The 27812-nt window shown below is 30.1% G+C and overlaps 1 protein-coding gene and 1 non-coding gene across 3 annotated transcripts in view; one reads left to right on the plus strand and one right to left on the minus strand.

Annotated features, from left to right (window-relative positions):
- The window catches only part of LOC132929640 (protein lozenge-like), a 38842-nt gene extending 12529 nt beyond the window's left edge, over positions 1–26313 (plus strand). For both annotated transcript variants that reach the window (XM_060995132.1, XM_060995133.1), the window contains exons 4-5: positions 18752–18919; positions 24101–26313. In XM_060995132.1, the coding sequence (XP_060851115.1) occupies positions 18752–18919; positions 24101–24924 (992 nt within the window). In that variant the 3' untranslated portion in view covers positions 24925–26313. The remainder of the gene's footprint in view (positions 1–18751; positions 18920–24100) is intronic.
- LOC132931095 (5S ribosomal RNA) lies at positions 8299–8417 on the minus strand. Its single transcript, XR_009662342.1, has one exon. It is a non-coding gene; the product is annotated as a 5S ribosomal RNA (ribosomal RNA).
- Positions 26314–27812: the final 1499 nt, after the last annotated feature.

Below are 27812 nucleotides of genomic sequence, written 5' to 3' on the forward strand. Positions count from 1 at the left end.
GGTTTTTCTTATCCTTTACGTCAGAACTCAGAACATTAAATTTCATACATTTTATATAAATACATAATATAAAATTAAATCTCAAAGTATGCGATTTTCGCTGACGTTTCGATCGAATTTAGTTATAAATCCTCTCAGTAAGCAATAATTCGTTTCGGATGTATATCTACATAAAGGTATTTTAAATAAACTATATATATCAATATATATATTTACCTACAAAATGCAGTACAGCTATTTTGTTCGTATCACGGGTCAGTTCTATTCTACTTATAACAACGTACGTATATAGGCACACGGTACACCTATTATAATGAAATATGATATCAGCTACAGTATTATATGTACTTACATTATATAAATATACAATAACGCACTGCAGCAATGAGCTCGATAAATTGCAGCGTGCAGCGTGCAGCGCACACGTGTCCGCGTGTATATATATACTTATATGTAATACATTACTATACATATATACTTTGTATTTTTTTTACGAAATCATAAATCGTTTTCCTCGAAACGTATAATTCGTCCGTACTTATATACATATATATATATATATATATATATATATACGATACATAATATTATATAAATGTGATATTCGGTCGTGAAGTCGTGAAGCAATCAACGGCGCGGAGAGGAGTCATTGCGCCTTATAATACCTATATACCTGTATATGCCCATCATATATATACATATACATAGGTATTTTTCCGTCTGCTCCGCGTCCGAATATAATACGCGTATATACGCTGATCCGTCGTGTATATAATGATAATATTATATTATATTCAAATAACAGACGCGTGATTATGTGTAGCGATAATTTGTGATCTCGTATATATACAAATGACTCCGACGATGGTCCGCCGAGATTCGTGTGTGATTGCCGGTTTGGACGATGGTAGTCTAATAAGATCCGGCGGGCACGTCTTCTGCAGCATCGCATGTACTGGGTACCTGCAATATAAATGTATATATACTCGACTAAGTATATATCATATGTATGTGTATCTTCGCGCTCTCTCCGATTCGTTTTTGTTTCTCTTCGTACTATACTGCAGCAGTAGTGCTGGGTGTATTATTATTATTCGATGTTTTTTTTTCTTCGTCTTATAATTTTGCTCCGTGATTTCTGGCTGTCTTGCTTCTATGGATCTCGACGAACCGTGAACGCGTTATGGATTCCCCACCCCTTCTCGCCTCCCTAACCGTTCGTTTACGGATCAACGGTTATCAGAAACAAAACGCGTCCTTTTTTTTCGTTCGTTCGGTTTTTTTATTTCCAATGTCGATTCGACTTCCACCGACCGGCTGTAAAGTAGGCACTTCCGGTAATGTGTCTCGTCGTAGTCTGTAAACTGTACACATTATTATTATAATAATATATTATACACTAGCTACGGGGAACTGCGGGGTGTTCGCGCGTTCCAAATCTCCACCGTCCGTATAAATCATGTGATGTATAGATGCCTATTCTGATGCGCATACCGTCGTCACCGTTGTAGTGATGGTAATTGGTAATAATGTTATATTCTCATCGTCTGCAAAATGTCATTTAAATATTTTTTATGTTCAACTTAAAATATCGCCGGTTTACATTCGAAGTCATAGATAAGGACTTTGATAGTTCGCCTTAGAAAACTTGTACAGTAACCCACAAACTGAATATCGATCTTCCATTAATTACCTGGAGGCAATAAGTCTACGTTTAATATAAAAATAAAATGTTAGCCACTTAAAAAAAATAGTCCCTATTATTATATTTTATGCCTATTATTATATGACGATTATATTGTGACTAAAAAATTCTTAATCTCAACTATGGTTTGTTGATTAGCTTGGTTATATTTATATTGTATATTGTCATAAAAAAAAAAAAAAACGCTGAGATACTATGTATTTATTGATCTATCAAATATATGTATGGATTTTATGAGTCAATGTTTCAACTATTATATTTTTATTTACATATAAATTCTCGTATTATATAATATTACCTACTATTACTAATCAGTAATGACTATTCATTTTTAGTTTAAAACACATATTACCTGGATAAACAAAGTAATGACCTAATATTAATCCCGAAGTTTTGTAAGAATATATAAGTAACTTAAAAGCTTAAGCAAATCATCATTTGAGTAAATTTGATTAATGTTTTATTTTTTTAACCTTGGAGCTTATTATTTGCGTTGTTCTTTAAAATTGCAGATAATAATATATTGCGTTTCGATTATTTTAAAGACAACACTATATTAATAAAAAGTATAAATATTATATAAGTATGGTATAATACTGTTATGGTTTATAATAATTTTATGAGTGATCAAAAATAAAATCATTGACTTATGTACGATATACCGATTGATAAACTTTCTGGAATTCTCGTATTAATGAAAACACGGTGATTCTGTACAAACAGTAGATACATCCAATCTCTGTAGGATCCGTTTATAATTAAATAACAATTAATTGTTGCACGCGCGAGTGTGTCTTTGACAAAAAGTTGACGTATTTTATACATACGCTAACTCATCCATGGTAAAGGGGTGTTGTAGGGGATGAGTATATATAATATGTTATAGCTGGGTGTGGGTGGCCGGGCGAGAACGCTGCTTTTCCGCCGATTTAATAACGTTTTCCGACGTACAACAATACTTAACCCTCAGTTCGCACTCCCCCGGAAATAATAATAATTTTCTTTGGAATGCGTAGGTATTACATGTATATAATGTGGGCTACGTCGTCGTATATTTACAGCTAATAAACAATACCTATACGTCTTATACGTAGGTATACGTTTGCGTATTTTATGTCATGCTAAATTATAGTGAAGTTCATAATGCTTGATAATAAAAATTTGCAATAATTGGTAGGCATATAGGTGTGCTATTACAATACAAAAATCTTTATTTTTGAAATTTATTTTATTATTAACATTTAATTCAGTTAAAATAACTGTATTGAAAAAATTAAAATGTACCGAGTCCATTAATCCTTTTTTCTATAATATGCAACAAAAACTTTATTAGATGAGGATAATTTTACTTTAAATAAGCATATTCCACTTTTCTTGCCCTTCCAAACCTTACAAAGATCCATATAAAGTTATATTATGCCATATTACTATTATTTTTTTGTCCATTTTCACATTTTATCGTTTACGTGTTATCAAAATAAATATATATATATATATATATATAAATTTCAAAGTAATTAATAGTTGTACCTTGTACAGTAGATTGTTATTATTATTGTCACTAAACTATATTATAACGTCATTGCTGTCTTCAGTGGTATCGTTGCACCGTGACCGCGGTATTATATATAAACTATAAAGGGTATCGACTAACGGACGAAAATACAGTGATATTCTATTATTCTACTTGACTGTTAGAAATTTAGAATATCATCATTATTATTAATATGATATAGGTTAATATATATAACGTGTACAAAAACGACGTTTAAATATCCCATTGATTACGGTGTCTTATGGACTATTGACAGGATATTATTAAAATAAATGTCGTAAATTTCCACGTTTCATTTAACGACAATCATCGAGTAAAATTGACCTGTATTATAATTTGCAACTTACGATGAAACGAAATAAAATTATCGAGGTAATTTAATTAAAATAATAATCGACCAAAATGGATAGAATAGTGACAAAAATTCAATCTGCACTATCATCATACAGTGACAATATTTATTTCGTCAGTGTAAATATTCTATGTATTGTATTTTACTAGTGATGTAATTTTAATTTGTGTAAATTGTTAAAATGCATCTTTATTCTTTATAATAGCATTTAAATATTGTCGCCAACTATATTACAGGCATCGCATTTTTAAAAAAATTGTATAATTAAAAATTTGAATAACAATCTAACTGTAAATACTATCATCTATCCATAACACCTCTAATCATCTCTGAATTTAAATGTTAATGTTACACTGTAACAGACGACAGTATATAGTTTATATGCACGTATATTAATACAATATAGAAGTTAAGAAAAATTAAGGACGCCAAGTATCAATGCTGTGCGTTTTTGTCTTATAATATTTATTTTATAATTTTTATTGTAACAGTGTGTTTTAATGATGACTATATTGCAGTGTGACTTATTTGGTCGTTTATATTTATTTATTCTTCAAGTAATGTTTTAATAGATGTAAGGATTTTTCTATTGTATTTTTCTTTTTAAATTAATCTAGATGATTACAAATATACAAGTTATTAATGTTGTGAATTTATCGAAAATGGCCAGTTTAATACATATTTTATTATTATTAAAATGATTAAATAATTTGTAAAAAAAAATTATTCTCAATTATAGTAATTAGTGGTTTTGTTACTATATACGTATAGATAGGAAGTAGATACATGTTTTAATTACTATATAATTAGACCATTTAGTTTGTAAGTTTATATTGAAATACAATACCACATTTTAACGAATATCTACTATTTAATATTATATATCACTAAAGTGACTTTTCACTATACACTGAGTATTTATGTAAACCGTCTACGATGAATTTATAGTTAAATTAGCCAGACCACAAACAATAATTTCCGTTATTGAGAGATATTATCGTTATTTTAGAATAATTTAATGCATATATTTATTTTAATAATTTAATTTCTTCTTTTTCCTGCATATTTGTTTAAAATCTAATACGTTACAAAAATATAATATATAAAATATTTTAATTATTTAATGTAGTTTATCCTGTGTAATCTTATCACTTTTTCTACTTTTTAAATGTATTTGTTAATCATTAAACACAAATATATGTATTATATTATCAATAGTGTAGTCGAGACTTCTTAATTTGACACATATAGATCATAGTATGGCTGGATTATCAAAAAAACTAGATATTTAAACAGAAATCGGGCAAAAATTAAAATTATTTATTTTCATTAAATACTTTAAATTAATTATTTGTGTAGATATAATTAATATCATCAACAAGCTTATGATTTTTGTTTAATTATAAAGTGATAATCCAAAAATAAAACTGTAGCTAGATGAGGTAAGAATGTGCCGAATTGTCGAGGGTTCCAGACTGCCGTAGTGCTAGTATATCTATACTACTGCATGTATAGGAATATGGAAATGTAGATTTTAAACGTACTGAGAATAAAAATGTAAACATGATTATTTTATTTGGAGTAGTATAATATACTTATATATATACCATATTCAAATCATTGTGATATTATGACACCGAAGGGATTTTAGCTATGTATTTATATGAACATTCCTGGGAATGGAGAATATTTCAGAATATAAATCCTTAGCATACACGGAATTGGTGAATATTTCTTTGAATAGATGATTTAATGTATATTTTGTAATGCAATTTTATTACATAAGCATTAAGCATTGTTCTACATAAATCCTAAGATCTGATTTTTAGTCTCGATTTATTAGTTAAATAAATTACCTTTGCTTAAATGATTTTATACAAATATTCATACTGTAACAAAGTCTAATATATCAAGAAGAAATTATTTTATAAATCATAGGCAAGTATATAGTAATATTATTTATTGTTTGGTTTTATTTTTTTTTATTAGACTGAGTAAAAGTTCTGCTTCTTTATTTATACTACTATCTATATTTTGTTTGCAATATATACAATCTAGCATGAACTCAAATATTATTTTAATCAATTAAATTTGGATTAAAGTTTTATTTTAAAAAGTAAAGTTTATATTTATATTAAACTCATAGAATATTATCTTGCTATTATAGATTATCTAAAATGGTTTTCATGTAGTTATATGATTATAGTATACGTGAGAGCTAGGTATATACATTATACACCATACACGGGTAGCAACTAACTACTGCAGTATAGTTGCGTCTCGTGGTAAAAATGTCTACTGAATTGTAGTCCGAGATTTTTTAATGTATATACAAATTATTACACTGATTTATTATATTTACATATATATGTACCAATTATTTTTAAAATATCGAATAATAAATCAAAAATATGTAAATATTGAAAAAAATGTATTAATATTGAAAATTACAAAAAAATAAATATTTTATAATTATAAATATTAAATAAAAGTAATACAAATGATGTAGGTATAAACAATTATGTATAATATTATTCTGGAACAAGGCAATAAGAAACAACATATTGTTGTAGGTTTGAAAATTAAAAAATGATGAAAATATGTAGGTACTTATTCACCAAATATGTAAAATAAATTTGGATTTTTTCAATTAGAATGATCTAAATCATATACATTTTTTATCAGATTTAAAATATCTCATTCCGATAAAAATATATATTTGCAATAAAATCCGTTCCCTAGTAGAGGATCTCGGCTTTACATTCTCTCTACTGTAGTTATTGATCTAGATATTAATAATATCAAGCGTGAAATAGAACCACACGGCAAAAAATTTTGTATAGAAATCTGAATCATATTTAGTATACCTACTTATATTTTTGGCATTAATACGACCGTTTTAACACAAAGTATCCCTTGGCTACGCCACTATTTATGTATTAATAATATAATATTATATATTATTATCATGCATTTTATAACGTAATAATGTACGAACTGCGCTGCATATATAGACTATAGAGCCGTGCTGTCTCCGTCATATCTAATATAATATCGTATCGTCGTCGCTCGTCACGCGGTGTCATCGGACGTTTCGAAAACAACTAATAATAATATAAAATCCAGAAAATTAAAAGGCGTTCGAACGGTGACCAGTTTGTGTGACGCGTGCAGTCACATCGTGTGATATGTATACATACATATATATATATATATATATATGTATAAGGGCCGGACTACTAAGGGTTGTCGGCGGTGGAATATATATATATTATGTATAGGTATATATATATAATATATTATATATACACACAATATCCTGAATCACACAGTTTTGATATATATATATAATATAGTAGCCGGAGCAGTATTAATTAATAACGTTGTCAGAGACACACATACTCCTTTCGGCGGTGGTCGGTGGTTGAAGGGGAGGTGGCACAGTATCGCTTCGTGCCGGCGGCAGCGGCGGCCTCGGGGGTGGGAATTGCGAGAATCGGTCGCCGCGCGTATCACATGGTCGCGCACAACCTGTGACAATCGCCCGCTGCCGCTCACGTAACGCGTCATGTGTGCGTGCGTGTGCGGCTCCTGACGTTTCGACGGCGGCGTCGCGTAAATTAACAGCACTGTCAACAACCGAAACTTATTAATAACTTTTCGATTTGCCCGGTCCGCCCGTCGGATATTATAGGGGGCGCAACGTCCCCCGAAGTGTCAAAAGGGCGCGCGTTTACGAAACTTTGGATTTTCGCCGTAATAATATTTTAATATTAACAGTAATAATAATAATAATATAATAATATGTTTCTGCCGTTTTTTACGTCTTATTAAACTTTTATGGGGACCGTGAAATTTAATCGTATCGATTAAACGGTGGAATAACGTGTTCACTTACATTTTATATACGCACATTTGCATTGTATATACATATGTATCTACCTACTTGCGCGTATTCATTAACTAATACGCAATAATGTAATATTATATTTAAATTAAATTTCGGAAATATAATTTTTTTATTTTAAGTACAACCGTAAAGTCGTAATAGTTCATTGATATTTTAATAATTTGAAATATTTATTAATTAAATTTAGAAGTACATTTTATTAGTTCGACTTCATTCTCAATATTAAATAATCCTTTATAGGAATATAGGATTGATATACTATTAATAAAAATAACATAAAAATTAAAATTAAATTAATTTTTATTTTGTTAATGGCTTTGGTTGCCAATGTATATAAGATAAATAATAAAAAAAAATTAATTAATAATCTTTAAAAGAGCATCTTTAATCTCACACTACTGTATATGTATTATTTTTTTTAAATAAACTATTCTTTATTTAATCATAAATTAACAAAATATATACGTATACATGAACAATCAATAAAATATTTTTGCTATGAATTATTTCTTTTGGTAATTACTAACTTCCTACTAACATCACTATTAAATATTTTTACTTCACTATATTATACTTCATTTTCTGCAAACGTGTATCACTTATATAATTATAATGTTGTTCATACTTTCAAAGTAAATAAAAACCAGACATTTGTTGTGCTGTATAGTATGTGTAATGCAAAACTTACTACTTAGGTTTGCATCTTCATCTAGATTTAAGATGCAATAAAATATGATTATTTTAAGTTTTAAGGGATGGTAAATAAAAAAAACAAATGCCAACGGCACGTAGTGTTCCCAAGCGGTCACCCATCCAAGTACTAACTACGCCCGACGTTGCTTAACTTCAGTGATCGGACGAGAACTGGTGTATTCAACGTGGTATGGTCGTTGGCAAATGCCAGATTTTCATCATTTATTATTAACATAAGAATAAATGAATAATGTTTATAAAAAAAATCATAACATTTTAAATGCTTATGAATTAAAATTAAAGTTAATCTCAAATCTCAACATTTTGATATTTTAGTAATATTTAATTGTTTCAATTTTTAACGATTAATATTTTTTTTTAATTATCATAAAATAAATAGTTTTAGGAGATTTAACATTATTGATTTTATGAAAAAGCTCTGAAAGCTCTACTCAGATATTATATATTTATATTAAAATATTGAAATAGGTATCAAGATATTAAATGTTAATTAAATGTGTTCATTATAAATATTTTTTAGAATATGAGTTAGTGTGCACACCAATATTCGGTCAATACAATTTATTATAAATTAAGTATAAAACATATATCATAATACCATATACCCATATTTCTTACTATGTTATACAGTATACTTTATATCGAGTCTATCTTCAATTTTTTTCATTGCACTTGATTTTAATCTTCATCGTGTACGTGTCATACAATTTTAATTTATGATATTAAATTAATATTAATCATAACATTAAATCTATTGTTTATTATTAAATAAGTACATAGATACGTATCACGTATAGCACATATCAATAAAAATTATATTTTTTATGTCCTATATTATATAATTGACTGTATGTTTATGTCACGGAAAATTCGTTATATTGTAGTGGAACATTATTGTGTATATTATATAAATTAGAATCGGACACACAAAACAAGTTTGACCGCAGTTAATTATACATTTTGTTAAAAATACGATTTTGTATCTCATATTACATAATGACTTTATGCTTTAATTTTCAAATATTGTATTGATATTATTATTATAAATTTATAACCCTTTCTGCTAAGAGGATATCGGGAAGTTTGATTTTTAATTCACATTTTGTTTTACATTAATGAAATTATAAATCGCAAAATATGATTTTGTTTAATAATAGTTAATAGAAATGCTAAAAGTCACACGTTTATTTGAAATCAACCTGCAATGGCTGCAATACAACTTAAATATCATATTGGTCCATATTTTATTATGTATAATATAATATATTGTAGTAATAAATTCATACAAACCCGAAAGCTCACTTGCTCACTGCGTTTGTTTGACGTTTGTATACGTGGCATGATACATTTTAAATATTTTGTATTTTCCGATTTTGGCATACCAAGAGAGTAATTGAGTAAATATATTATAATCCTAGATAAATACTTATCATTAACTTTAACTGTATACTAAATACGAGTATATGTATCATTTATCAATATGAATGGATCTTAAATATTGTTGTTTGCGTGGTATAGACGTGTCGTAGATATAAACACAATAAGATAATTATGAATAAAAGTAATAAGGGTTGTCGTATTGCCGATTTTTTTTCTCGAACCACCGTGAAATACAGTATATATATATATATATATATATAGATCGGTGGTAGATGATTAAACTTATATGTATATTATTATCATGTTTGCCGTCGCTGCGTTTTCCCGCGTGTTCATCGGCAGAACGATCACGTTCCGTCTAGAAAGTGGCCCTTTACATTGCGGTTGGGCGCCCATCAACCGTTACGGACCAATCGACTGCTTCCAATATTATTATTATATTATCACACTAGGTGTACTATAACGCATACGATTATATAGTATATAATATACGTGTATATATGGGTAGAACGTAGAGTAGCTGCTGGTAGTAAGTCTACCTCACCTATAGGTATATATTATAATACAGTACGTTCATTTTATACTATAGGTATAATAATAATAACAATTTTTATTATTATATTTCTTTTCTGTTGGAATAATAATGCGCACCAGAAATGATATACATGCGTCTGTTGACCGGAAATCGATTGTATATTTTATACACGCCTTGTGTGTAGTATTATAATGTATGATACATGCATTTATATATAGTATATAATAGTAAACATCTATAGGTATGTCTATTGCTATACATTTTGTAAGACTGTAACAATATTATTATGTTCAGCCTGTTCAGATATTGCAGTATTGCACCTAGAGGCTAGAAGTCAGCGCTGGTGATGCAGCTAGTTTTTGCATGGAAATAATGCATTCTTTGAGGCCTAAGTATACGGTAAAAATACAATAATAATTTTAATCATGTTAGGATCTAGTATTTATTTACTTGGACCCTTGAACCATATTTACAAATTATAAATGTTGATAGATTAACATTAGGTAATTATCTACCAGCATTTTTAAATTATCATAGCCACCATATTTCCTGAACTTTTTTTATTCTTATAGTATTATGTAAAAATAATAATAATTTAAAAATTACTTGTTCGAATTTTGATCTTGATATGTAAAAATTTGAAAATTCGTCTGTAAAATAATTTATAGTAGATAAAAAAGATGGGGAGAGGGGGAGTTTGTATCTCCATGAGCCATTTCTTAAGTAACACAAAAAAGTTACAAGAATTCGAAAATATGGTCTTTAGGTCAAAAATCAGAATTTAAATTACTATATTATTAAAAAAAAAGGGATGTTAGCATATTTAGTGAATAACCCTATATACTTAAAATATTGTGTACAGACGGCATATGTGTGTCAAACTGCAGCAATAAATCATAAATCGTTAGAAATTAAAACACAATATATTAATAAATTATTACCCACATACCTGTACGGCATATATCCATGATATATTTACTTACCCACATATTCTTTATGATCTGTATCGACTGTTATAGTATTCATATATTATAACTTATAACTTATAAGATACCTATTTATGGATACACATTATTATTATATTGAGGTCAAGAGGGTCCTTCGTCACGCGAAAACCCCGCAAGACGGATGAATGGGTGACGTACAAAAAAAAATGAATAAAACCAGTTTTACTTTTTTGTTTTTGTTTTTGAGTCATCCCGGCGCTGACGACTATATTACACACAATAATAATAATATTATTATTATCGTGTATACATTTACATGCACATGCGGACGTTACGCAACCCGTAATAGGTGTATGGTGTACGCACACTTGGTCCGCGTCAGTCACTCGCAGTCTCCAACGACCACCGTCGTCGCGTTTAATGTCCTCCCCCTCTAACATTCAACTTCCAGCGCGTTGGAGATACGTACGAATTAATTAACGCGATGGAATATATTATTTGATATAATACGATAGAAAAAAAAACAACCTTATAATATAATATATTATATAGCTATAGCAGTGGCTAGTGAACCCGACAGAGACGGAGGGAGACAGGCACGCGTGGAATATGAGAACGGTGCACACACATTATACAGGTGTATACGGTATAATATTCGTCAACTGGATATAATGAATATTTATGTGGTGAATATTGCAAGTAGGCTACAGATAATCGTTGTAAATTTTAATGTGTATGTATTATAGAGGTGGCGCAGTTTACGAAATCCGAACGATTTTGATGACTTTCTATATACCTACAGCCTGTAGGTGTACATATATTATTATTGCGGCGCGCGGTGTATAATATCTGTAGTAAACACTATGCGACACGTGAGTGTATAGTATTTTTTTTTTAAGCTTTTTCATTCAAGGCTCGACTCGGTTTAAACCCAATGAATCGAAGAAAATAATGAAACGACAGTCTCTTTTTAAAATTTTTTTTCCGTCCAACGAAATAATGAATGATAGTATTAAACCTGCTGTATGTAAATATAATATTATTATACTATGTGTAATTTATACAGTATATACGTATCAATCAACCGCTCGTGTATTGTTCCGGAACTCTGGTCAAACAAATTCGTTTTTCTATTCGTACGAAATATTTTTTATTTTAATATTAAATATATTATTATTTATATTATAATATAGGTGATGTGTAAATATAGTTTCGTATTATTAAACTAAACATGATAAACTCAACATCTAAATAGTATATCTGATATTTTGTCGATAACGTTTTTTAGAGTAGGTTTTTAATCAAAATATTAAGTGAGTATAATAGTAGCTGGTAATATAGGAAAAAAAGTCATGGTAAAGTAAGACAAATTTTTCTAGTATGTATTAACCTACTAGTTAAATGTACCATTCGTAACACTATTCACAATTATTTATTGATTGTTAATGTAATTAATAATTTGTGAGACTAATAAATAACAGTTTATATTTTAACTTTTATAGAAAGGTTCTAAGCTGTTGTTTTAGTCATAATTTGTAGAATATATTTTTTATTTATTTATTGCCAACTTGTTTCAAAATAAGCTGTTTAAATTATTTATCTGTTATATTTTGATGAATCTTACCGGATAGTATAGTTAACTATATCATGAAATATAATGTTCGCTTATATGTGCAGTTTAACATATTATGATATAATATGATAAAATACTTGTATATTGAACACTGTTATATAATATGATTATTCACTACCGTATAATAAGAGTACATATTTTTAACTATTAGTGTCAAATGTTTTTGGGTACACGTAGCCACGTAGGTAATTGTAATTGTACGTTCAGCCCAAAATAATATTTTACATTTTACAAATAACATATTTAGATGTATATTTTTTTCTTATTACCGTATATACCTAATACATATGTACCTTATTATATGTTTTTCGTCAGAGGTATAATCTCGGTTAATTACGGGTCACGGATAAAATATTATTATATAGCTGAGGCCAATTACCCGAACTGTGAGGAAGAAAATAAAAAAATAAATGATCCATAGTTTATAGTGATTCATCGAACTGTGTTATATATATATTGTAACGTCTAATTGACGGAGTGAGTGATATTCGGAATTATCGTTTTTCAAATATAACTAGTCCCGCGTGAGATTAAGAACAATAGGTATAATGGAGATTATTATAACAGGTGTTCCTCGGCAGAAGACATTGTCGGGCGCAAAATAGTATAATAATTATTATACTTGTCAACCGATTATTTATTTATTTATTTTATAAATTGTAAACGGGTACGAGTGTACAATCCTTATAACTAGAGATAGCTAATTGAACATGCTATAATAAGATTACAATCAAGCGTAGTTGACAAATACATATAAATACAACTATATGAATTACAAAGTGCAATTAGCTAAACATAAAAATAAATATTAACTTAAAAAATTAAAAATTTTACGAGAAATAAAGGGAAATCATCAAAATTACTATTTTATAATTATTTATTTTACTTCTTTGTACATCGCGACTGTCACGACAGTACCGCGTAATAAACTCTATTTTCAAAATTGATCATTTTGTAATTGTATCTTTTTGTATTTTTAGAAATACGTGTTTCGAATATTTTATCTTATTTGTAATATTCGAATAATTAGTATTTCAAATTTTTGTAAATTTTTCAAAGTTCTAGCATAACTCAAAAACGTGAATTTCCCCGAAGATGAAACCTTGAACTTAAACAAAAAACCCTAGTTAAGAAATTCTGACGAAATCCGTGGGGCCATTTTTGAGATAAAAATTTACAAGTGCGTGTAATTATTATTTAGTTAATACAATATAATAATAATATACTAAGTAGGTATATAGGATGTAATAAATTGTATTATTCGTATTGTTGTACAGCGGGTTAATGAAACATTACCCTTGAAGTGCACGTGGTATACAGCTATATATTGGAGTATATTATAATATACACAAAGGTATATTATGTCCTGCACTCTTGCGGTAAAATGCAACCTATGCACGCGCCGGTGCAGTGTGGATTAAAAAACAATATAGGTCCCCGATGAGGTACGTGCGACTCGTCGGTACTGCGAGTAATAAAACGTATAGGTAGGTACCCAACACTATATAATATAATGATAATAAACAAATTATGTTTATGTGTATACACGCGAGAAACCACATCCCTTGTGATCGATTTCCGGACATCCAAAGACGGTGTACAATATTATACCTCATACAAGTATGTATTTTTAAGTAGTACCTATATGAGGTATAATATTATACGACGTATATTTTACGCTGTGATGTTTTTTTTTTTAATATTGCTTTTTCTATGCCACACTATCGGGTGTCTTTTTTTTTGGTGCAATAAAATCGTATACTTTATAATATAATATACCTACTACGGGTACTATGTAATGTATAGTAACGTAGTTCAACGGGCTGGGTGGGCTGCAAAAATACAGTAAGTCATACATCGTGATTCAGAAGTGTATGACAGGTGCATTTAATTTTTTTCATTTTATTTTTATTTTTTTTTTCTATAACATTATAACTTTACTCATTTGTTTTTACTTTGATATTCTGGACTTAAAGGTAGTTTTTTGAAAATGTCGATATATGTTTATCGAATATTTTATTCAACTTTTTCATTATATTACAACATATAATCATTTACTAATCGTTGATTATTATATCTATCGTTAGAATGAAGAGTGATACCACAGTATCATTCATTTTTAAACTTGTTAAATTTTTTAAATTTTTAATGCTTGTTAAAATTGAATATATCGGCATTCATAATGAGTAAAAAATATGAAATACGAATTATAGTTTAATTAACCAGCTTTTCTAAAAATGGTCACCATCAACAAACTGATCACAATATAATAATATATTATATTTTTATCTCACATACTATGCATAGTATTATACCTATATGTACGAGAGCGATTGAGCAGAGTTTGAATACATATTGAAAATCATTATTTTTGTTTACACAGAATTATTCATTTGCTATGCAATACAATATGTTATACATAATGTCATAACACATTATATTATTGTGGTTTTCGTGTAAGTATTATTTGCAACACTACATATTATACAGATCGTCATGTAGTCTGACCAATTACGGGCTATGTAACTACGTGCTACCTTTGTAAATATATATTATACGGGTAGTAGTTCTGGTTCTTATTTTTAAGGTCAAATATACGTCTTAACTTTTTAATGTACTGTTTTGTAGCCGATTTAGTTTGTAATATTTGGATATAGGTTCTAATAAAGGTATATGCGTATTGCGAATTTATCCGCAGGCGACGTAAGTTTGAGTTTAAAAAAATAAATATGGCGCCAAGAAGGATAGTTTTTTTTATCATGTATGCGGATTATTATAAGTTTTACTACAATATGCTATATGCACGTCTGAAAAAATAATTTTATATATTTTCTTCTGACTGTCTTCTATATTGGTCTATTGTCATTTTAAGAGTATACCGTTTTATTTGGTCGAAGATGAACAATTCTAGTAGCTAATATATCATTATTATAAACTGATGTACCAAATGATTCTGAAATCGATATTTTAAATAGTAAAAGCTCAACATTTAGGAAATAAGATTTCAACTGTGTCTTTATTTTAAATTTTTCCTCTTTGAAATACGAAACCAACTTGTTGAAAAATTGCAAATCAGTATATTAAAATTTAAGTACACATTTTTCTAAACATGTTAATACACATGTGTATTATTGTGTATGTACCAGGGTATAAATTATATTGTTAAATCGTAGGTGTTAAAGTCAGTATATTATTGAACGCTTGTTGTTTGTACATTATAATATATCATGTACGAATATTCAATGTAGGTATACATAAACGCAGTGTATAGTGTATACCGTATACGTATAAAAGATATTATAATATATCGTTCGCGCTTCGATTAATGATCACCTAGTACACCTATAATATAATATATTATTATGAATATACGGTATTTAAACTTTTTGACGAATGCTTTTCACGTGTAGTTATACCTATAGTCGTTTTCGAAGTATTAGAAAAATCGAAAGTGGTATCATAAATCTCAGTAAAAAACTTCTCGCTGGTCTTCGACTCGTGGATATTGAACGACTGTTCACAGGTCGCACACTTTTAACTAACTAAAAAAAAAAAAACGTACACATATTAAATAGGTGTAGTATACACGAACACTTGTAACACGTCGTATTCTATTATGTATTACGGACGCAACTTCATCATCACGGTGCGGACTATATTAAGATACATCCGTCGATTTTTCAACCACACACATATATGCGTACAACAATAATAGTATGCGCACATCTCCGCGGGGCCCGTCGGTCACAAACTCAACGATTTCCATTATTATATTAGGATTTATTTTCGTAAATTATTTTTCTCCCAAAACGACTCTATAATATTATGTTATAATATATTAGGTATGTATACACTACATATATAGAATGCCTTCAATATAATAATAAGTACACGAGCGGCCGACAAGCGTGCGTGTTATTCTCCAAACGTTTTATTATATTAAATTATTATTATATTGTTTCGTTTTCGCCCTGAGGCATTGTCCTCACGCTCGCGTGCGCCCTCGTACACACACACACACACACACACACACACGATGTATGAAGAGAGGACGACGTCGACGACTGCGACGACGACGAAGATCCATTCGACGCGTGAAATATCGCATGTCCTTAGCACAGTCGGCCATTAATTTACCGCCGAAAAAATATCTACCACGCGTATACATGGTCTATACCTGTGTACCTACTTTATTGTATACAATATACATATACGCATTATATTATGGCGCACAATGAATGAGACTATACTCTCGCGTGTGTGTGTGTGTGTACCGACTTCAACGGGTTCTCGTCGCCTTGTTACTGCAGTCAGTGATTATATTAATTTTTTATAAAAATATATTTTGTTATTAACATGTTCTCTTTTCTTCTCCGCCTGTGCCTGTGCATCATTCCGATTTGATGACAATGACTAATGAGCTATTATACTATTACAAATATATTTTAATATGCTCGCGCGAACATTTCTCCTGCCCCCGTGGATGCCGCCACACGCTCCGACGACTTTATCACAATTGTGTTTTCAAGTAGGTACTACGTCTCATACTTATAACAATAATAATTATTATAATGTACTCACTCGAGTCTCGTTCAATTTGTCGTCCGTCTTCTTTTTCGGGCGAGACGCCTTTTTAACGAACGCGTACGATTATCATAATAATATAATGCGCCCGTTTCGTGTGAATTATATATTTATACTATATTAACATCATTATTACCATCACAATATATGAGATTGATGATATTATACGCGCGCCTTCGTCACAGAATCACCCCCGCAGCGCCACCGTGATTTCAACGCATATATACAGTATAATATAGTTACACCACTTATAGTCTAAAGTGTAGTTAACGCGTATTGCGTCCCATCCAGGGATGAACTAACAGACTGTTGACCAGGTGGGCATATAATATTATGTCGAATGCCCCACTGGGACGCTTCTAGTATTTGGGTTTTGACAGTATTTAATAGTATTTTATAGTACGTTACCGTGAATGTCTACCTACACGACGCACCTAATAAATTGATGAATGTTGAAAAATTAAAACTGCATAGGTACTAGATAGTATAAGATACTGTATTATTATTGCGACTTTTTCGTTATCCCTAAATTAGATTAAATAATATCAGCATTACCAACATTCACCAACATTTTTATATAAATATCGACATTCACTAACAGTACAAATTTAATCAATATGTCAGCATTCACCAATTACGGACATTCATATTTCACAGTAATATGGGCACGTTATTCGCGATTATAACAGTTGTATTATAATAAATTATCTATATATCACAAGTAATCATTGAAATATAAATCATTAATTTGTATGTTGATTTAATTATGTATAGGTACATTATATTATAAGAAAATTGTAAAAGAAGTTATTTCGAGTACCGGAGTACTTATAATTACTTTACAACCTAATTGATACACTTCTTAATTATTTTTAGTTTTAATAACTTTAAGCATTTTAAAATGTCAAAGGTTCAGCTCTAAAATTTACCGAAATATGATTAATATCGTATAGGTGTTTAACTGTCTAAAAAACTACGTACATTATATAAAATACTTGAACTTTAAGAGTTAAGACCCACTATCAAGGGTACTTAGGTATATTATAACACTAGTCATCACTTTATACGGGAATTAGGGTTACAAATAGTTAATTTAAAGATTATTGCTGTTATAATATTATTATGTTCTTTAAATAATTCGAATGACTGCGATTTGTAAAAGAATTATTGCGATATTGTAGCGACCGCTAATTTTTGTTTGTTTTCCTGGCCACCATCTACATTTACCCACTGGCCCAGGACTACTGCACCCCTGAAATAACATATGAGTAAAGTCAAGAATGCATTTTTTTTTTGTATCTACGTGCATATTATACACTTTTATGATAAGAATTGTTATAATTCATATTAAACATAATTATTATAAATATATAAATACATGGTTTTACATGTGTTATCTCGATGGATATGATTTTAATTTTTTATAAAATTTTCAGATGAACATTCAGATATACCTGTTGGCGTAACTGAGTCGAGCAACTGGTGCAGCTATTCGACGTCGTCGTATTCGCCAAGTGCCGCTCCACTCGGAGGAGCTGCATATGTCGCGTATCCGGACGCCACAGGACCTGCCGCCACCATGGCAATGGAAGCTCCCTCAACCAGTGAGTATATGTCTTATATAAAAATATAATAAACGATAATAATGTTGTAAAATATATATTTGGCGTGACTTCTTATGTGTAGTAATTGCTCACTCTATTTTCACTTTTAAACAATGAATTTATTCAAACTCTGATTTTTTACGACATAAATAGAGGTAAGGTCTTATATACGTACTGCCAGGATGTAACGGTACAAATTATTTTCTTATTAAATATATTATTTTTGTTTTTTTTTTTTAATTTTTGAATCAAAATCTGAACGGTTGTTAAGTATGGAGTTTTTCTACTTTGTATATAGTTAGGCGGTATACTAGACAACTAAAAGTTATATTATTAAATAATATATTAATATATTTTACTTATTGCGAAGTGTTTTGTTTTTCTGTTTTCGGGGTGCGTTAATGCAGTTTTGGTCATTTGACTACAAAAATATCAATAGTATCTACCTAATTTTCAATTTATTACTGTTAGTATTATCTTTGTACGATGTACACACACCAAACCTGGACGATCTTGTTAAATCATAATGGATTTAGAATCAACCAATTTTGATTTTAGCTTTTCATATACTGAATCTGAGATAAATTTACACGTAGTTAGTTAGCATACTGCAAAACTATTGTTCAATGGTGTGATTATCTTAAAAGTCAAATTATTTTGATTTGAAATGAATATTGTACCCTTACATATTCTATAGACACGAAACGAGTAGAGGAGTATATTTTAGTAGGTTCCACTGCGTTCAAGACTATGTTAATCGTGAATATATTCTCAGTGATGTTATATAATAACTATAACATACGATTTTCGTTCACTCGGAAAAATTACAAATAATATTAATATGGGTGTATTATAGCCGTATATGAACGTATGAGATCAGTAAAAATATGTTATATTATCTATATGTATATATATATAATATATATATATCATAATATTATGACACAATTATTATGCACCATATATATAATATAGATATTATAATGATAAACAATATATAAAATGTGGACGGGCGCATCGATTACTGCGAATTAGCGTTCGAAAAGATCATATTTATTATTATACGTATACTTGAGGAAGATCGACGTCGTGTGTGTTCGTCACGCGATGGTTACGTGTATCCGCACATATATACACCAGGTCTTTATATATACATATATGTTTATATGTATACATGTATACCTTCAGAAGCTCTCAAATTGCAAAAATCCTCTGAGTTCACCCTAAAACTCGGATCAGTCGTTCGAATCAAATGATATAATATTGGATTATACACTGCAGGTAGGTAGATGGTGGATGCTTATACTTTGTAATGTAGACTTGATTGAAATGTATACACGAAAATTGTGACAACACATCGCAATTGACTACTTTAGTGTAAAATTACATAGGTGTCTACATGATAAACTTCTACAGATAGGTACATAAATTATTAATTTACAAATTTCGAAAATTTATCATTTTTTGTTCTATAAATCTTTGAAAATCTTAATTAAATCGTTCAAAAAAAACAAAAAAAAAACACATGTGAACTTGTTGACTCATTAACTACAAATATCAAATCTATGCATTTCTATAACTTTTACAACAAATTTATTAATATTTTTAATGCAAAATGAATTCATGGTTATCCAATTGTAATACATTTGTATAGACAAACTTATTTTTTTCTTATTCTAATACTTCATTGATATCTAATGTATTAACTCATAAAATGCATCATAATTCATAACTAATTTAAATTTACTTATGATTCTTCATCTAAATATAAATCATAACGAATTAACTTAGGTTTTTACAATGAAAAGAACTAAAAATCTAGAGTAATTTAATTTCTACCTAAACCTATTTAATATATTTTATAATAAATTAGTTCAGAATCAAGATAAGTAGGTCAAAGTGTTTAAATGTCATAACATAAGTCATAATTATTTCGGTTTTTGAATTTCTATAATTATGAATCATACAGAGTTTGTAAGATTATCTCCGCGTAAATTAATATAAATATGTGCATTTATGTACCTACTTGTTTTGTGAAGTATCGGTGTCAATAATTTCGACAATTTTGATTTGTTTCTTTATTAAAAAATTTGATTACTTTTTAAATAGCCTTATGTATTCGTATACATATTATTTCACAAACCACAAAAATGCTTCAAGTTGTATAGATATCGTTTAAACATGGTTTGTCGCAAATCGATTGTTTTTCTAAATGAGTTCTTGTATGATTGAATGATTTGTACATATGAACCGATTTTTGATCGATTATACTAGTTTTTGATTCAGTCATTAAGATATAGTATAGATAATAACTATAAATATATCTAACACTTCCTTCCACCCACAACTTGACAAATTTGTATTTAAAAACGTTGAACATATTTTCATTCGAATAATTACAAAATATGTAGCCAATTAATGTCCTACTCTGCTCCCCCACACAACATTTGTTATGAATATAATATCTTAATTGAACAGTAATATACATTTAGTTTAGATACTTTTCTGTTGTCGAATGGATTTGAATGGTTTGTAATAACAATGTAGGTGTATTTCACTATTAAAAAAAATATTTGGGCGTAGATCTTAGTATACGGTTTTGACACGCTGACGTGCTCGACGCGTGGCTCGTTATTTCAAATGTTTATTATTTGCTCAATCCATCATCGTGGGCACTGGATAGTTAGTGTTGGAGTTATTGGGCAGTATGGACGTATACGAAAATACGAAAATGTTATATTGTACAGTATCTACCATAGACAAAAAGTCGTTTAGGTTAGGTCGGTTTATTGTCGGTATTTACTTCGCTTGCAAATAATACTCGTATAGTCGTATACGAATAAATAATATCTGATAATAGTCTCGGGTTTAAGACGTTTACGATGATTATATAATTTTAAAATTGGCATATAATATTATATCTGTTAATTTTTTTTTTACTCTGCAATTACGGCACACTCAAAATTTGAATTAACCCGAATAAACCTTTTTATTTTTTTATTAAATCCATAGCCTTGATAATAACCAATTATAAGTATCCGGTGGCATATATAATAAAATATATTATAATATTTTACGTTAAGAAATCATATAATCGACCGCCAGATTTCTACTACTACCAACGCGATTGGTATTTGATGCCTGTATACCTGGAATACAATTTCCGTGTGTGGTACATTATCGAAATCGAAGGGTGTCATTACTGTCATTAATATATTTTACGTCGTTTTCGTATGATATAATAATACGTTATTATTATATAAACCATCTATTACGACCGCGTGTAACGTGTATCTGTAGGTACACAAACCGAAAGCGTCCTATAAATTTTAATGAGATTGTCTTCGTCGTTATCTGCGACCCCACATGTACCTGATAGTTACTCGAGTCCCTGTAAAAAAAAAAAAGGGAACATTATCGGTGATGGAATTAAAACTTGCCGAGAGACTCGTACGTTAACGCGTTAAATTATTACCCATATCATATATATGTGGTTTATTATAATATACAATATAATAAGACATAAGTACGTCAACGTCATTTATTATATATACGTTTGTCCCAAAGGACCCTTATACCTAACCTACACGCGTATATCATTACGAGCAATAATAATGTTTTGGTATCGTCTCCTACATAGCTATAGCTATTTAATATATTATAAGTATGTGCGAACGGAATAGATTCTACCTAATTTACCTATTTTATAAAATATTATGCATTCTCTAACAAGATATATGCCTATGTCTTTAGATCAGTAATTTATATATAAATATGGAGTTTATCCATTGTAACGCTGTTCATTGACGATCCATCAATCATATAAATTGGTATTGTATGACCACGATATTGATGATGTACGTACATTTTTTTATGTGTGCATTTATTCAATGACATACGGCTGTGTCAGTATTTCCTAAAAGAAAAAACATAGTATGACGAGGGTGACAAAAGTCTCATTTTGAAATTAGATACAATTATTAACAAAATTTAATTTAAATAATTTTATATATACATATTAGGTGCATATTTAATATATTATGTTATATAAAAATGAGAAAATTGAAAGAAGTTCTCAGAAATAATTCCTTGAATATTAAAAATATGGTCTTTAATTATTCTTAAAAATTAAAATAATCAAAGTTTGTTGTTTATGGTTAAAGTAAAATATGAGAGGGAAGTTTGGTTTATTACCGTGTGTATTACACTTGCCACATTGTATAATTTATATTCTTCGGTAAAAAAATTGTATGTCTTCAAATACTATAATAGTATAATTTTTTTGCGAAATTCACACTAAATTTTTTTTTTTTATATCTTTGTACTTTTAATTAATTTTTAGAGCTCTATGTCTTCGGCACTTCAAAGCTTTTTATTTTTAGGCTGTAGAATAGTTAATTGCATAATAAGCATGTTTTAAAGTATTGAAATAATACAATATTTATGTTTATTAAACTTGAAACTCTCGTATCCAAAAAATCGGTTGATTTAAAAGAAATCAAATATATCAGAATAATAATTTATTTTATAGACAACGGAAAGAACTACAAAATAATAACAGAACATTTAGTATTTAGACTAAATTTTTCTCATAGCTTCGTTTATTTTATTTAATTCGTGTTTTTCAATTTGCCCATATTAATTGTTCGGCGCCTACGGCCATGCAATTACGATGTAACTATATATATGTACTATCCAAACTATTGAAGAGCTCTTTGATACCCAGGCTGTGCGTGGGCCTCGGGGCTTTAACACGCGCACCGAGATTGTTTTCACAACGCACCACATCCTTTGAAATTATAGTATCATACATTATTAATTAAAAAAAAATTCTTTTACGTATTATATTCAAATACCAAAGTAAATATTATTGAAATATTATTTTATTGAAGTATAGATAGGTAAATAAAATCAATCATACATATAAGTTACTAAATAATATTATTTTTTTTATTTACTACATACCCATATACTCGACAATCGTCAATCAATATTGCTACGACTGCTGTAGATATATTTCTGCTGCACTTATGATGATATTACAGTCGTATTATTTTCATTCATCGTGTAAATTCTAATAACTATTTTATCAATTATTTTAAACATTTTTAATAAAACTATGTACATTGTATTCGCCCGTTATTAATAAAAAACGTTTTTTCTTGTTCGTCTGTGCTGCAGTGTACGGAGGTGGTCATCAGGAAGTCCAGCACAACAATCACATGACAGACTTTTGCGGCACGCACCAACAACACCAACACCACCACCCACAACAACAACACGAGCACCATCAACAACAACAACACCAACAGGACCTCTTAAAACCGGTGCTCCATCATCAGGATTCAGTGGAAGCAGGCGTTGGCGGCGGTGGAGGCTATTACCCGTCGTCTTGGCCGACCGCGGAACACCACCACCACCATCATCCGTCGTCGTACCATCATCACCATCACCATCCGGCCGCGGTCGCGTATCAGTACAACGCAGCAGTGGTCCCACCGCCACCGCCGCCGCCTCCGCCGCATCACCCGGTGCAGATGACCGCCGAACCGCCGCCCGTGCCGCCGCCCACCACGATGGTGCTGTACCCGCACCTGTACTCGACGGTGAACCAGAACCAGATACACCTGCACCTGCACGCGCCGTCGTCCGCGGCCGAACACCAATTGCAGCAGTTGCACATCAACAACAACAACAACAACAACAGCATCAAGGACCCGGCCGCGGCCGACCACCATCACCACCAGTACGTCGTGGACGACGTGGCTGCGCTGGCGGCTGTAGCGGCCGCCGGTAATCCGGCTGCGCAGTTGGCAATCAGCGCGGCCGGCAACGTAGGACCGAACGCGCGTGGCATCGAAATCGGCCTGTTACCGCCACCGCCCGCCGTATCGCTCGACGAACACCACCAAGCGAGCGACATCATAACCATCGGTGGCCGGTACAGCGACCGACAGCAACAGCAGCAACAGCACACCGACTTGGCCGTCTGGAGGCCCTACTGATCGGCTGCGTCGCCGCTTATTTTCATTGCTTCTATGACCAGACGATTATTATATAATATTATGTACAAATCAGATGCTATACGATAGATCTAAAGCGGCGCAGGTCCTATGTAATTATAATGTTATTTTATAATACGATGTTGACTTTACGACTGTGTATATTTTCATACCGATTTACAGTGGTCAATTTGGTGGCGCTGAACCTATTAATATTATCATTATCATTATTATTATTTTTATAACTATTTTTATCATTTTACTGTCAACGGTGTATTGGTTAGCGAGTGGATAACCCGCGCAGAACGACATTTTATTTTGTACGATTATATGATGTAATGCGACTTTTCCGAAGACGTCTTTTGGCCCTTAAGTGAGATCATTTTAAACATTATCTAAAAAAAACATTAAATTGCTCTGAATTTTACAATTTTTTATGAAGGTTTTTAGACATTTTTTGTACATTTTAAATTGTATAATCATATAGCTAAATAGCTTTTACTTAATCATGACAAATCGTATTGTAATAAACTATTTCAGAATAACTATGAAGAAATTTTTTTATACTTGGCTCCTAGTGAAAAAATTGTTACGCTGGCCTGTAATTGATAATTTAAAAAAAAATTAATGTCATCGGGAAGAATGATGAATTTAGAGCTGTAATTGTTTTAAAACGATGACCACTCTGAAATTTGTCGTCATTTTAATCCCAGACTTTTAAGTTGACTCTTTGTTATCATTTACCGGCTTAACCGTCGTTTTGACTAAAGAGATTTAATTTTTGTCGCAAAAATTCAAAATAAAATGATTTGTGAAATCAATATCATTAAACTCTAAACCCCAAGCGAGGTATAGGAAAATCCTTCGTAGACGTCTTCTTCCACTACAGAGCGTCGTAAATCCCTTCAGCCACAACCTGCTGCGTGTATCATAATATATTTACAAAACATAATTAATACTATTGTACGCTCAACAAACATTACAAATCAATGCACCATTAATTGATTATAATATCGTATTATATTATGTATTACTTGATCGAGCGAGCGATCGTTGAAACGGTTTGGAAATCCGTTCGCCTTTTTCGTTCTTCCGCATTAGCGCGCGCCAAACTATTCCTCTGCGCACGCATTCCGACGTATCTCATCGTTTTCTTTTCCTTATAATATAATGTTGTATTGTATAACCGTATAGGTACTTACTATTAATTATAATATACGTTTTGTACGCACCCGTTGTCCCGTGAGTGTGTGTACTATTAACTTAGAAAATCAAAATTATCATACTTCTTTATATTACTTATGTATAATTATTATTTTATGATATATTATTGTAATTTGTTGATTTATTTATATATTATTGTATTATTAAATTTACTACTTGTGATACGTATTTTATTTATTTTTTTTATTTTAATATTGTTTTTTCCATTCACCTATAAATTATTCAATGTATTATGTATATTATATTTGTAACTATATATAATATATATATATATTAATATGCATAATTTCATATATTATGTAATATGTTGTATATACTGTTGTGATATGTATTAATGTCGCAGCTTACCGTGCGTTTTTAACAATTTATAATATAGGACTTAAAAATAATTAATATATCGTTTTAGATTAAAATTAAAGAAAACAAGTATTTAAAAATTTCATTAAATACTATAGTTGATTCAGAATGAGACGTTGCCCATATAGATATAACAGTTATTTAACATCCTCTTAAATTCCGTTAATTACAAACTATAAACATTTTTAACACAGTTATTGGGGTTTTTTCGACCAAGTATTAAAATAAAATTCAAAAATTATATATAATTATAATCACTTTTTTGATTTATTTAGCTAATAGCAAGCACCTATACAATCAAAAAAATATTCATTTTTCTTGAGACTATGAATCTCTGTGGTGTGAGCTCCTCTTTAAAATGCACGATTTAAAAAATTATCTTCAAGTCACATTTTCGTCAGTTTATAAGATTACCCATGTGGCTTGTACCAAATATCAGAACCACGAGTGCGATATACTTGACTGTTGTCTGTTGATCACTTACACAGTTACACGCATACAAACATTGCTTTTTATTCATTTATATATGAGTAGAGGTATACAAAGTACTCAACAGTACCCGTGAGCGTTCATTGGAGGGGAGGGGTTACGAGACGGGCAAGAGACATCAAATTGTATACGAATTCACAATAGTCAACAGAAGAATCACATTTCTTACCAATGTCCGATATCACTCATCATAATTTTTATCAACCATAATTTTGATTTAGAATCCGCTTAATTGGCACACATTGGGTGGTGACCTATTCGTCCCCATTATCCGACTGTCCCGATTAACCGATTAACCACTAATAAACCGATACATTCGTTCGGGACTATGCCAATCTGTCCCTATTAAGCGGTTATCCCCTTTATATGGTGTCCCAAATAAGCAGATTCTACTGTATTTCATTATTTGATATTTCAAACAATTTTGCAACGCGCTCAGTACAAAAGCCACCAAGGAAATATAATATATATGTATGATTGTTACTATTGCATGTATTCGCTTATTTGGTTTCTATATAAACCTCCAAACTTTAAGTCTGAAGGTCTGAGCACAATATTATTTAATGATTATTACTCATTATTAATTATTAGTTATTATATATATTATATTGTATTAAACAATATACAATAATATTTACTATAATGGTTATATGGAGGTATACAATATAATTTTGGCAACAGTGGTTGAGATTCTGCAGGTACGAGGAACATAATATGTACATATGGATATCGATAGGTTAGATGACCAACGGAAAATATCGCGGTAACCCGCTCGCCGTATACCAACACAATTGTGGTAGGATTAGCGAACGACTTTAGGG

This window comes from Rhopalosiphum padi, chromosome 4, assembly GCF_020882245.1.
Source record: "Rhopalosiphum padi isolate XX-2018 chromosome 4, ASM2088224v1, whole genome shotgun sequence".
NCBI classification, from domain to species: domain Eukaryota; kingdom Metazoa; phylum Arthropoda; class Insecta; order Hemiptera; family Aphididae; genus Rhopalosiphum; species Rhopalosiphum padi.